The following is a 13,443-nucleotide window of genomic DNA, read 5'->3' on the forward strand; positions in this document are numbered from 1 at the left end:
TATTTTCCTTTTAACACTCAGGCAAAATAGGATGTTCCCAGGAAAATATTTCCTGACCACCCCAATCTTCCACTCCTACCTCTCCTCTCAAGAAAATGAATCACCCACTTACACATGTGACTTATTTTCAATTTTAAATGACTGTACTCAGCAGACTATCATATAGTAATGTGTTTGTCTCTCCTCTTTTCTTGATGACCCTGGAGAGAAGATCTATGTCTTTTTCATTTCAGCAATCTTAGTGCTTAGTATGTAACTGGTGCTCGAATCTGAATTTGTTGAATTTGGTTGAAAAGCCAATGTTAAGGCAGTATGTTGAAATATTAACTTAAACTTATATTTCATTTTTATAATCATACTATTATTTTAACCAAATATAATTTTAAAAATCATATAAATCCAATGAACCCTTTTTTATAAGGAAAACATATATTGCCTCACACCTCAGTTCTCTGAGATCTGCCTTTGTTCTCACCACTCAGCTGAAACTGCCCTCTGGAAGGCCTCTAGGGACACCCAAGTCAATGGCTCCTTCCCTTCTCCAACTCCCCAAATGATCCACCTTGAAAATGATCCATCGCCTCCCTCTCGTACATGGGGCTGGACAGGCCAGGTTCTCTGTGTTTTCTGGCTCTCAGCTTCATCTCTACCCCTCCTCCCTGTTCTCTCTTCTTGCAGCCCGTAGAGAAAGGCTCTGGTCTGCTGGTTGCCAATTTCCTACCTGATCTCCTGCTGACACTGTGTGGATGACTCCTACTTCTTTCCTCTCTAGTCTTTCTCCTCAAGGTTGGCCTCACATTTCCACCTGGCAGCCACTCATGCCTAACCGACCCTTTAGAATCTGAAACGCCTTAAGCACAAAACAGGCTGGCATGGCTCCTGCCCCGGCAAAGGCCCCTGCACCTCTCCCCGGGAAAGCTTCCCTCCACCTCCTGTCTCCAGCATCCTCAAACCATTCCCTGTAGCACTGACACATCCATCCTCCTGCCCAAGGCTCAGTCAGTGCCTCACTCTGCTGCTCGGCTGCTTGTATTCTTCCATGGTTCCCCAAGCTCAGGGACACCAACGAAGGAGCACACATTAGGACTGGGAAATGTCTGCCCTGACTCGCTTTTATGCACTCCTTAGTCCATCCAAACTCAAGGTTATTTGCTCTCAGATCACTTTGGCGTATTCTTGTTTTTGTGACTTTATTCTCTGCTTTCCGTTCAGCTCCTTAACCTTCTCTCGTCATAACTATCCTTATTCTTTGGGTTCATACAAATGCTTTCCTCCATGAAACCTTCAATTCCTTTGTGTTTTCACAGAACAGTTTTGCACATAAGGATGGACATTCATCTATTTTCACCTTTTAATTGGTTTATGTGATAGCTCCTTCAGAAGCAATTCTATAGCTTCCACAGTCTATAGTACTCTGCCCATACAGGAATTGAGGAGTATTTGGTGACTCAGACAATTCTGACCTAAAGACAATTACTTCAGCATTATAGCAGCATCTCTGATGAGAAAGCTAACACCAGGAATAATATTTTAATTAAAATGTAGAAATAAATATCACAGGTTAATTTTGATTTTTAAAAGCCTGTCTTAAGTGGTGGAGAGATGAATAGGGAGAGCACAGAGCATTTTTAAAGGCAGTGAAAACACTCTGTATGATACCATAATGATGGATGCCTGTCATTATGCATTTGTCCAAATCCAAAGAATATACAATACCAAGAGTGAACCCTGAGGTAAACTGTGGACTTGGGTGATTATGATGTATCAGCATAGACTCATCAATTGTAACACATGTACTACTCTGGTGGGGGATGTTAATCATGGGGGAGGTTATGCATGTGTGGAACAAGGGGTATATGGGAAATCTCTGTACTTTCCTTTTAGTTTTGCTGTTAACTGAAAACTAATTTGTATTTCCCTGATGATTAGTGATGTTGAACATCTTTTCATGTGCCTGTTGGTCATTTGGATAACTTATTTGGAAAAATTTCTATCTAGTGCCTCTGCCCATTTCTTAGTCAGATTGCTCCTTCCCCCTCTTCCTTCCTTCCTTCCTTCCTTCCTTCCTTCCTCCCTCCCTCCCTCCCTCTTTCTCTTCCTTCCTTTTTTGCTACTTAATTTTATGAACTCTTCATTTATTGGTTTGGCCAAAAAGTTCATTCGGGGTTTTCTGTAACATCTTACGGAAAACCCCAAACTTTTTGGCCAACCCAATATTTTGGCTATTAACCCTTTCTGATACATGGTTTGCAAAATCGTTCTCCCATTTGGCAGGATGCCTTTTCATTTTGTTGATTGTTGTTTTTGCTGTGCAGTAGCTTTTAGGTTTGATGTAGCCCCATTTATTGATTTTTGATTTTGTTGTTTGTGCTTTTGGTGTCATATCCATTTGAGTCACGGTTTACTGTGAAATATTCAAATGAGAATCTCTGGCCCAGAGAGGTAAGACTGTATACATATTACCTGGAATAGGACATATTCATATTCCATTAATTCATATTAAGACCAGAGTCAGTTGCACTGTGAGGAGTTCAAGGAAGCCAAGATACAATGTGAGGAAACTGCTACTGCGAGAAAGTGGGTAGAATGAGATCAATACAAGATATTCCCACATCACTGTATCTTTTCCCTTCAGCAAACATTTTGCAGGGAGCAAGCCTCACGCATGTAAATCACTTTAGTGTACGACCACACAATCCATCACCCACCACCTCGTCCTCATTCTTCATGGATCAACCTTCTTCTTCTAAAAAAGAAGAGATTTTTTTCCTGGTTGAGGTAATCAAGGAAGGTGTTAAGAAGGAAGGTGACATTTGAATTGGACAAATTCCAAGAGAGTCAGGAAAGATTTTAATAAGCAGCAGTTCCAAGATATCCTAGGATCTATTTCTATGAGTACATGTTATAAATTCCCAGAAATGGGTCCTAGAATAAATGCCTGTAAAATGTCTCTGGGAATGTATTATATATTCTAGATTCCTGGAAAATAAGTGTAACTAAAACAAAATAAGGAAAAGGAGACAAAAAGAGGAAGAAAAGGAAAGTAGTACACACTAGTTGAAATAAATATGCTTCTTCAAATCATCAATCTGAGTTAAGTAATTAGTAGGCTATTAAAAATGGATATTCAACTCCCCAAATAAATATTTATGAATTGAGAACATTTTTGCAAGATTTAGCTAAGCCTCAAATTCTGGAGTCAAAAACATTCACCACAGCAATTCCGTTTACTGTGCATTTATGTGAAAAATGAACACAGCCTTATTCAATCTTCACAATTGCCTACAGGTTAAGTATTATTATCCGCATTTTACTGATGAAGTATCCAGGCTTAAAAAGTATAGACGCTCAAAGTCACAGAGCTGCAGTATTGCTTCCCGATCAGGGAACAACTGTGAACCATAAAATAGCAGCTAGGGGTCTCAGCATTAAGTCAAATTTGCTTTTGCTCATTTTCAGACCCTACCCCATGACCTCAACTTACACTGTAGTGGTTGAAATGTGAGCCAAATGATTTGGGGTTTAAATCCAAATTATAGAAATTCTTAGTATAGCCATATTTATAAATTCTTTGGGTCTTAGTTTTTCCATATGTGAAAAACTGGGAATGATAACTGAGCCTAATTCCATTGTGTTGTTATAAGGATTACATGAGTTAGTTCTTAGAAGAGTGCCTGGAAAATAGTAAGAACTCAATGAATGTTACTTGCCATTATTATTCTTTGGGACCAAGTTAATGACTTAATTCTCTTCTTTTAAACTCTGTTATCTGAGTTACCCTCTTGACCCCAACTAACTCCAGGATCTCCATTTCAAAAATATTTTAAAAATACTCATAACGAGGCTACAGATAGTTGCTCTTAGGGGGTATACTTTAAGGCTCATCAAATATTTAATATTAATGAAAATCATAAGCTATTATATTGAGACAAATCAGAATGTACTGCTCTCTGTCTCTGGCATTAATTTTTCTTCTTTTATTCTTTCCCCAAATTTGGGTCAACGGCAAGTGTTTCAAGGAATGCTTTTAATATCCATTATTTTGAGACATGTATAAATCACTGCAGGGTATTTCAACTACATTTCTTTCTCTTAGGGTTCCTCTACCATTCCCTCAAGACACCTACAGACCAAATTACATTTTTAACTATTTAATATTATTCCAACTGATAGAACATAAGTAAAACAGACAAACACACATACCCTGATAAAACAAAATAAGAAAATATCCTCCAGAAACCTCAAAAAACACTGAACACAAAAACATACAAAATAAAACTCTTGTTTCTTTTTGAGCTATTGATGAACCATCAAATAAACACCAAGATGACAAGTGGTCCATTTTCTTTTTTTTGTACTTTGGTTATAGATACAACCTATCATTCTAACCAGATTATATATGAATGTATGGAATTGAAGGCTGAAGGATCAGTTGAGATTGTGTATTGACCCAACTGAACTCTTAAATGTTTAGAAAGGAACTCAAAATTGATATTTTGCTGCGTATGGGAAATTAAAATCAACTTCACTTTGCATACTTCAGGATATAAATTATAAAAGTCCTTTGCCTTCTCCATTCTCCTGAGATAACAAGTGTGAAATGATCTAACATGGACTGAAACATGCATAGCAGGCACTCAAAAATGGTAGTTCTACCATCCGTTTTTCTGTAATAACTTATAAAGAATATAAGCATATATAACAGTAAGCAAGACAGCATAAGAATTCAAAAGGACACTGATTTGGGTGGTAGGAGTCAGTTGGGTTCATCTCAATTTCTTCAAATGCAAAATGAAGTGGTTCCTGATTTTAAAGATTGAATTTTTCTCTAGTGTAAATAATTTTACAGTCTATGAGCAAAGCAAGCATTTTTTCACAAAGTATTATATACTTTTAAATTTAGATTGCAAATAGGACGGATAGTATAAAACCAATTTATACGATATCATTCTTGTATATCTTTTGATTTACAAAATGTACTAAGAACAGAAGGACGAATATGTCCAATAACTAGCAGAACTGAAGTCCAGGCAACCTGTAAGAATAAAATACACTATATGTGTGTGTTTTATACACTCTATCTATATAACACATATGTAAATATATAGGTATATATGTATGTGTATATATACATATATATATATTACATGAATACTATTTTAAATTGGTAGCTAGTAAAACTTAAGCTTAAATTTTACCCTGGGGCTTTTTAAAGACCCACTCTCAGTCAGCTCCTACCCATTTGTTTTTACATTCATGCACTAAAACAATAAATGGATATTTTGTAGACTTGCTTAGGTTTTCAACAGAGGCATCTGGTATATTATTTTCATTTTGTAAAATAATTCATAAAGAAGAGCAAAAAATATATATTCGTATAAGAAATGTCACTGCAAGTATTTGCCATTTATCAAGTAACTAACTGCTAATTGTACTAGATCTCTGCCTCTCTGAATTGTTTGCCCGTCATAGCCTCCATATGGGTCCATAAACATAACTGGTCTTACACAGCATCAGCCAATGTGGGTGTAGTGAAAAGCACATGGGTTTCAGGTGATCTGGGTTCAATACTAAGCTCTACCGCTTAAGTAACTATTGATATATAGTTAATTTCAGTTAAATAGTATAACATCCACTAAAATCTATGCCCTTATGTTTCAATGAGACTGGTGATTACACATTCTCTCCTTATCAGATACAATGAATTGGTTTAAGTTAAAAATATGAAAGCTTTACACAAGTGTTCATCATTATTAGAGTTGATATGGCATCCCAGTGTCATCATCCCTTTATCCTGTGGCTGTTAGTTTCTTTCACACGCAATTCTGTCCATTTAACGTTCTAAATATTTGTTAAATCTCTGCTTTCATCTTCATCCCTACTACCACCTCACTAAGGCAGGACCTCATGCTCTGTTTACAGCCTCCTCCCTTTTTATGCCACTTAAAGCCATCTTGTAAGAAAGATGCCACAATGATGAATCCCAAAACACAATCAGACCATGCTATAGTCCTATCCAACATCCTAAAGTGATTCCTTGTAAACTACAAAGTGAAGTTCAAGCAATAAAAAGGCATTCATAGCCTACCCTAATCTTACACCTGAACTACTTCTCCAGACTCATCTCTCACCACTTCCACCCTCAACATTTCTAAACACTAACTTAATGCTCTTCTCATTAAGAATTCCCTTCTCCCCTTCACCAGGTGACTATCTCCTACCTAACTGTTACGAATTAACTTGAGGACTTTCCAAGGCATGGCTAATAGGCCTAGAAGGCATTCTCACATACAAACTAATTTCCCTGTTATAATACACCTATTTATTTATGTGTCTATCTTTCTGGCTAAAATGTGAGTTCTTAATGATGGAGAACTTTTTTTCTTTGTCCTTCTAGCACCCAGGCTAATGCCTAGCACATATTAGGCACATTTGTTGAATATATATTGTTGTTTCTATCTGAACCACATCTGAGCCAAAAATCTTTACACAACACCAAGAAGCCCGAAATTGAAAATCATCAAATTAAAACAATAATAAGCTGGAATAGCCACATGACAAAGACAAAAATAATATTATTCCAAAAGTTAATCCACCATTCCTATGTTTCAAAGGCAATCTCATTACACCTAAATATTTCAAAGAGATATTTTGAAAAAATCAACTGCTTCCATTCATCATATCTAAATAAAATCACATAGCAATTATTAATGGTAATTGTGAGAAATATTTTATAAACTTTAATTTGAATGGTAATATCCATTTTGATAAAAATTTAAAGGAAAGATTGAAAATGATGTCACATGGGCCACATTGAGGAAAAACATATTTTTAAGTGAAGTGAAGATTGAAGGGTCCTGGGAACTAAGCCAAAAACTAAATATGTAGCAACTACAGTGACACATTAACCCTCAAACAATAATTACCTTCCTACTGCAGTTATTACGTGAAAGATTATTCTTTCAGGGATTGATTCAGAATATTTTACCATATTAAGTAAAATGCAGCTGGATCACAGATACTAAGAGAAAAAGAGAAAACCAAAAAGAAAAAAAACATCTATGATACACGTTTTTAAGTTATGTATTTCCCTCCATTAGAGTTCTAGGTTTCTTTCTGTTCTCATTTATTAATAATTTTGAACATATCTATACCCAGATTTGGGTTTTCTTGGTCTTTCTTTTTTCATATAACTAGTCCCTTAATGCTTCCTCCTGAGTCTTATCTTCCAAGCTCTTAATCAACATTTCCACTTTCTTCTGGGCTCTAACGTTACCAGTTGTCCTTTAAAAATGTGGCCATCTGCAAGTAGCAAATAAATAACTTCTAAACTCTTTTCATGCAATAGATTTCTTCTTTAGATTGGTTAATATGATTCCCAGCTAGTCCAGTAAGTGACTTTGCATAATAATAAGCAATTTGTAAATGGCCTAGTCCAGTTCAGCTATTCTTTTTAAGCATTTCTATTCACTGTTAAGTTTTTAAAATGCTTTATAATCATCTTTGCTTGATATTCTTCATAATAAAATTGTGAAATAGGTCAATATGAAACTCACTGGAATCTAAGTTTCTCAGAGATACTACATAATTAGGCTTTTATATTTCTCCAAGGTAAAACAGAGGCTAGCCTCAAAAATATTGGAAGAAAGAATTGGTAATAGTGTCACTTTATAAATTCGCACAGAATTGATGAAACATTCCTAAGGACTTGAAAAGGTACCACTGAACAGATGAGTTTGCTAAACCTTTACATGAAGGTCACCTGACAGCCTTGTGGCACTCTGCGTTTAGAGTTGGATTGCAAGAAGAATTCCTGAAGCAAAATTCCAGATGCAGTCTCCTTCACAATAAAAATGATTCAGCTTTCCTACCCAGCCTCTACAACTAACATCAATCCAATTTCCCACTAACTCTGCTAATTCTTCCTCTGCCATGGGTTTTGAACCATACTCTAAGCCTTAACTCTCCTAAACATCCTCCAGGTTTAGACCTATGTCACTTCACCTAAGGATTACTCCATTTAACCACTTACATCAATTTTGAAATGCCCTGTATTTTGGTTTCTAAAATATCCCCTATTCTTATCTGGCTGCCTTCATTTTCTTTTGGGGTTCTTTTTTCCCTACAAACTCCTTCTATGCCACTTGTTCCTGATGGGTTTACATTCTGCAGGATGATATATTTTGAGCTCCTCTCTCCTTAGTCTATGTAATTCTGAGGTGATCTTATCAACCACAACAGCTTCTAGCAGCACTTCTCTGAAATCTTTCAAATGTCTCTCTCTCCAACCTGGATGTTTCTTCTAAGCAGAAACATATGCCCCCAATACCTATTAAACATCTCTAATGGATACTGCATAAATACCATAAACTTTATATGTCAAACCAGCTTCCTTCAAATGTTTCTCATTTTGAATCTTAGTAAACGTAATCACCATCCACTCAGGAAACAAGACCCTAAATCCTGGAGTCATACCAAAATGTTCTCTGCTTCACTTTCCACATTCAGTAAAACTTTATTTCTCCAAAATATTTGAGAAACTACTATGTACCAGGTATTAAGCCATGTGCTAGACATACCGCAGTGAGCAAGGTAGACATCATTCTTATAGAATTTACATCCTAATGGAATGTACAGAGGTAAAGAGGCCATTCATATGGTAATCTATGTGAAAGACATTCCCAAGAGTTTGACAATATACAACCTATGGAGCTGTATATGGTAGTCCTGCAGACACAGTGTCAAAAGAACAAAAGTATCATGTTCGTTATTACTTTTTTTACTATGCCTCTGCATTATAATTTTCCTGGACTGCCACAATAACTCTCTAACCATTTTCTGTCTTTTTTTCCTAGTCCCTATTGTATTCATCCACTACAACGTTGCCAGAATAATCTTTCTAAAATCCCAAGCTGACCATAACCTTATGCTAAACACCACCTATAGGATACAATCCAAAGTCCTTAAACCGGCCTACAAAGCCTTCATGATAGAGCCTCTTTATCCTCCATTCCTCCACACATTCTCCACTGCGGCCATGCTAAGCTCCTTGCCAATCTCCATGCTCAGAGTACTCTCTCACTGTTCTAGGCCTCGAAACATGCTCTACCATAAATAATCCTCCCCATCTGAATCACTTCTTGCCCTTCACACTTATCCCTGGCATCAATCTCTATAAAGTCTTCCTTAAGATTCATCATGGTCCTATGGGTGTCCCAACTCTGCTCTCTCATGTCACCCTGCCATATGGCCAACATATTACTTATGGAATCAGATTATAATTACAAGTTTGCTTCTGTTTCCTGATAGACAATACGTTTTTGAGAGCCAGGGACCCTGCTTTGCTCATTTTCGTATTTTTGCTTCCTCTAACAGTGCCTTGCATGTAGGAGTTCCTCGATAAATAGTTGGTGAATAAATTAATTGGTGGCAAATTGTCTACCTTGCATAATGATATTGGGTTTTTCCTCATATACCATGTTATGAAGTCATACCTATCTCGGAATGGACAGTAGTTTCCTAGTCTAGGAGGCCACTCACCCTTCCTGTCTCCATTCCAGGTCCTTCACAGTGTCTAATAAGAGAATCCTTCTGAAAAATGGCAGTCTTACAATTCCTTCAAAGTACAAGACTCACTTCGTGAAGGAAGCCCTCTTCATTACTTCAATAGAAATAGTATATTCTTATTCAGAACTCTCCATGTTTTAACACAGGAATAGATATTTGCCTACTTTTTTGCTAAGAAACTTTTCTATGTATATGTGTAATAGGGAAGAACAAATCTGACTCCACTGGATCTGTTTATTTTACTTTAACCTTCCTGTTCTATTGTTTTTGCTACAAGTTAAAAATGTTGCCTACAGCCTGAAATATACAGGATAGCCCATTCTCAAGGCTCTGAGAATGTTTAAAGGTATAACACTTCTCCATTCATATAGAGATAAAAAGTTGCAGAACAGAGAATAACATTTATGACCGGACCTGCCTGGACAGCTACAAGAACAAAGGATTCCCACACCAAGAAGTTTGCACTGACCAACCATACACCCTCCCCTTTTAGTATAAAAGAAGTCTGAATTCTAACTTGGATAACATCGTTCTTTGGGACACTAATCCACCATCTTCTTGGTCTGCTGGCTTTCTGAACAAAGTCGCTATTCCTTACCCCAATACCTCAACTTATTGGACAGTCGTGCGGTGAGCAGTATGAGATTGCACTTGGTAACGTATGTACTCTCTTTACCATGACTGTATTAAGAGCCATAAGAATAAAGACTCTTCTGTCTTTGAGTTGTCTCTATTATCTACCCATTGCTGTAAGTGTGACAGGTATTTAATATATCCTTTTTGAAAAACTTCCCTCTGGATTCTGGTCCCAACATGCTGCCACAACTATTCTTACGAATTCAATTAGTTTCTATTTCATCTGATTTGATTTCTTAGCAGTGTCTATCAAAGCTGACTGCTCTCTTTCTTGAGAGATGGACTTTGCTTAGCTTTCCTATACTATGCCCTCCTGATTTGTCTTTTGTCTCTCTGGCTACTTCTCAGTCAGCTATGGAAGCTGTTCTTTAACCGAACCATTAAACCTTCTTCCTCAGAGGTGCTTCCTTCTCCCCCGGGTCCACTTCCATCTTACTCTTCACAGCTCAATCAATCTGTGCTTTTTATAGCCTCATTTTGAAAGAGGTAGGAAAGTAACTTCATTCCGTCTAATGTATGGAAGAATGTGTTTTAATGAGCATAGTTCCTATGGTAATATTGAACAGGGGGGGAAAGAAGAGAAGAGCAAACCACTGGATGATTTTAGAAAAAAATTTCTGCAGATATATAGCATTAAAAGGACATTTTGTGATTAAGTTTTATAAAGACAGGGTTATGTGGAGGGCAGGGAAACTTAAGGGTTGTTTTGTTCTGTAAAATGTAACATGGGGATTCAGATCATGTTAGCGAATATAAAATCACCTGTGTTTGTATGATCTGGCTTTAAACCACCAAAGAGAGTACTGTGCATTTACCCCTGCAAAAGTTGTAACAGGCTTCCTCAGGCAGAAGTGTTTAAGAGCCTGATAATGTCCAGTAACTTACTTAAAAGAGGATAAAACAACACACCGTCAGGCAAGCAATCGGATTTAAATAGAGCCAATTTAGAAAGCACAGTGCTTTAGTAAATTCAGAAATTAATCCAGATTAAGACATTTTGCTTTCAGGATCTATTTCAAAAGACCAATTCTACAGCTCTAACTTAGAAGTGCGAGCAGTGGAGGGAGTCAAAATGTATACGCTATAAAAATCCTCATGCGTTCAAAAGCATACCTTCAAAAATTATAGAGCAAAGTCATCAGCATGAATTATTTCAAAATGATAGAAATACAGCTTATTGTTTTAAAGAATAAATCCATTGGGAATGGGGAAGATTGCAATTTATTCTGATATAAAGAATCTAGAAATTTAGATAATATATCTGAAACACATTTCTGTCTTTTGTATAACACAGTTTATGTTAAATTGTTTGTTCAAGGAGTTATTTGATCTATACGTTTCATCCAGAAAACTGACACATTTCTCCTATGCACATGAAGTAAGTTACTGACTGAAGTCCACAGATCTCTAAAGCAAACTTAAGAATTTAATTGAAATTTTATTGCCACATACGCCTATCCAATCAAGGAGAAACTAGTGATTTTTTATAGTTCAGAATTGTGTTCTGAGAGCTAAACTTTCACATCTGAGTTCAACAAACTCCCAAAGACAAGATGCATAAGATTATATAAGTGAGACACATTAAATCAACTGATTCCATATATAAAAACCCACCACTTTGCTTAAGAGAGGATGCATTTTGTTCACTGTTATTCCTGAAATTTATTCTGTTTTTATAACATGAACACACAGTATCTATGATTATAAATTTCTTGGTAACCCATTGTTGGGATTTGTTTAAAATATTTTTAGTGACGATAATCTTTATCTCTTGTATAAATAAGTATTTCTTTGTGACCTTCATGACCAACTTAAAAGTTCTTTGAAAATCGTAACATGACCTTACCTTGCTTCCATTTTCTCTCGCTTCTTGTTCCATCTTGAGGTCAGAAATTAGCAGATTCTTATATTTGTTTTTTCCATTACTGCTGTGGTCATCTATTCTGTATTCTGAAGTCAGCTGTGCTGAGAGGGGACTGTCACTCAGGTTCAGTGGCTGTTCGTCCGGCTCCAGCCCAGTTTTGCCATCACCGTTAGAGTCGCCCATCTCCCTGCAGTGTGTTCCCCCTGAAGCAATTGAACTATGCCCCAGAGTCTCATTGCCATTAAAGCTCTCGGCAGCAGAATCATCTGTTGGAAAGAAAAATTTATATTTTGATTTTATTGATATGCTAATCAGTTTCTACTTCAACTAGCATTTTTTTTTTTTTTTGGTACAAGAGATAAAAGGAAAATTTATAATGATAACAGGATAAATGTAACAAGGTATAACAATATTCATAAACAATACCCCTAAAAATTTGCTATGATTTTGATTGGGATTGAGAACTTACAGCTTGACAATATTGAATCTTCCTAGTCATGAACATGGAAGACATCTCTATTTACTTAGTTCTTCTTTGATTTTGTTCATCAGAGTTTTGTAGTGTTCCTCATATATATCTCATACATATTTTGTTAAATTTATACCTAAGTATTTCATTTTGGCATGCTAATGTAAATGATACTGTGGGGTTTTTTTTGTTTTTTGTTTTAAACATCTTTATTGGAGTATAATTGCTTTACAATGGTGTTAGTTTCTGCTTTATAACAAAGTGAATAAGTTATACATACACACCTCTTGCGTCTCCCTCCCTCCCACCCTCCCTATCCCACCCCTGTAGGTGTTCACAAAGCACCGAGCTGATCTCCCTGTGCTATGCAGCTGCTTCCCACTAGCTATTTATTTTACGTTTGGTAGTGTGTATATGTCCATGCCACTCTCTCACGTTGTCCCAGCTTACCCTTCCCCCTCCCCATATCCTCAAGTCCATTCTCTAGAGAATAGACTCAACTAGCATTTATTGAGCTCCAATTGTGTGCTTGGCATTGTGCTACCTAATTTTACATATAATGTGTAGTTTATCCTTAGCAATAAACTTGTGAAGTAGCCATTCTTATTTTTAATCTAGTAGGCAAATTTAGGCACAGGAAGTGAAGTAAAATAATTAGAAGATAAAATAATAAGATGAAACAAAGAAAACAGTTCAATCTCAAATGCAATCTCAGAGAAAAGTAAATTAAAAAAAAAAAGCGAGAACAAGATGTTTGCCAATTATTTTCCAAGTAGTTTTTGTTTTTCCAGGGAGAACAACCAGATTTGGTGAAAATTCTCTGATGAAAGCATCTTCCACCTTGCTAGTGGGGTATATACTGGTACAAGCTATGGGTGTTTAATATGCATCTGAAACATTAAAAGTG

The 13,443-nt window shown here is 36.4% G+C and overlaps 1 protein-coding gene across 6 annotated transcripts in view; it reads right to left on the reverse strand.

Moving 5' to 3' along the window:
• NOL4 (nucleolar protein 4) overlaps positions 1 to 13,443 on the reverse strand; it is a 403,038-nt gene that overhangs the window by 178,116 nt on the left and 211,479 nt on the right. For all 6 annotated transcript variants that reach the window (XM_060028862.1, XM_060028859.1, XM_060028860.1 and 3 more), the window contains one exon: positions 12,050 to 12,333. In XM_060028862.1, the coding sequence (XP_059884845.1) occupies positions 12,050 to 12,333 (284 nt within the window). The remainder of the gene's footprint in view (positions 1 to 12,049; positions 12,334 to 13,443) is intronic.

The sequence above is a fragment of the Delphinus delphis genome, chromosome 13 (genome assembly GCF_949987515.2).
Source record: "Delphinus delphis chromosome 13, mDelDel1.2, whole genome shotgun sequence".
Taxonomy (NCBI): domain Eukaryota; kingdom Metazoa; phylum Chordata; class Mammalia; order Artiodactyla; family Delphinidae; genus Delphinus; species Delphinus delphis.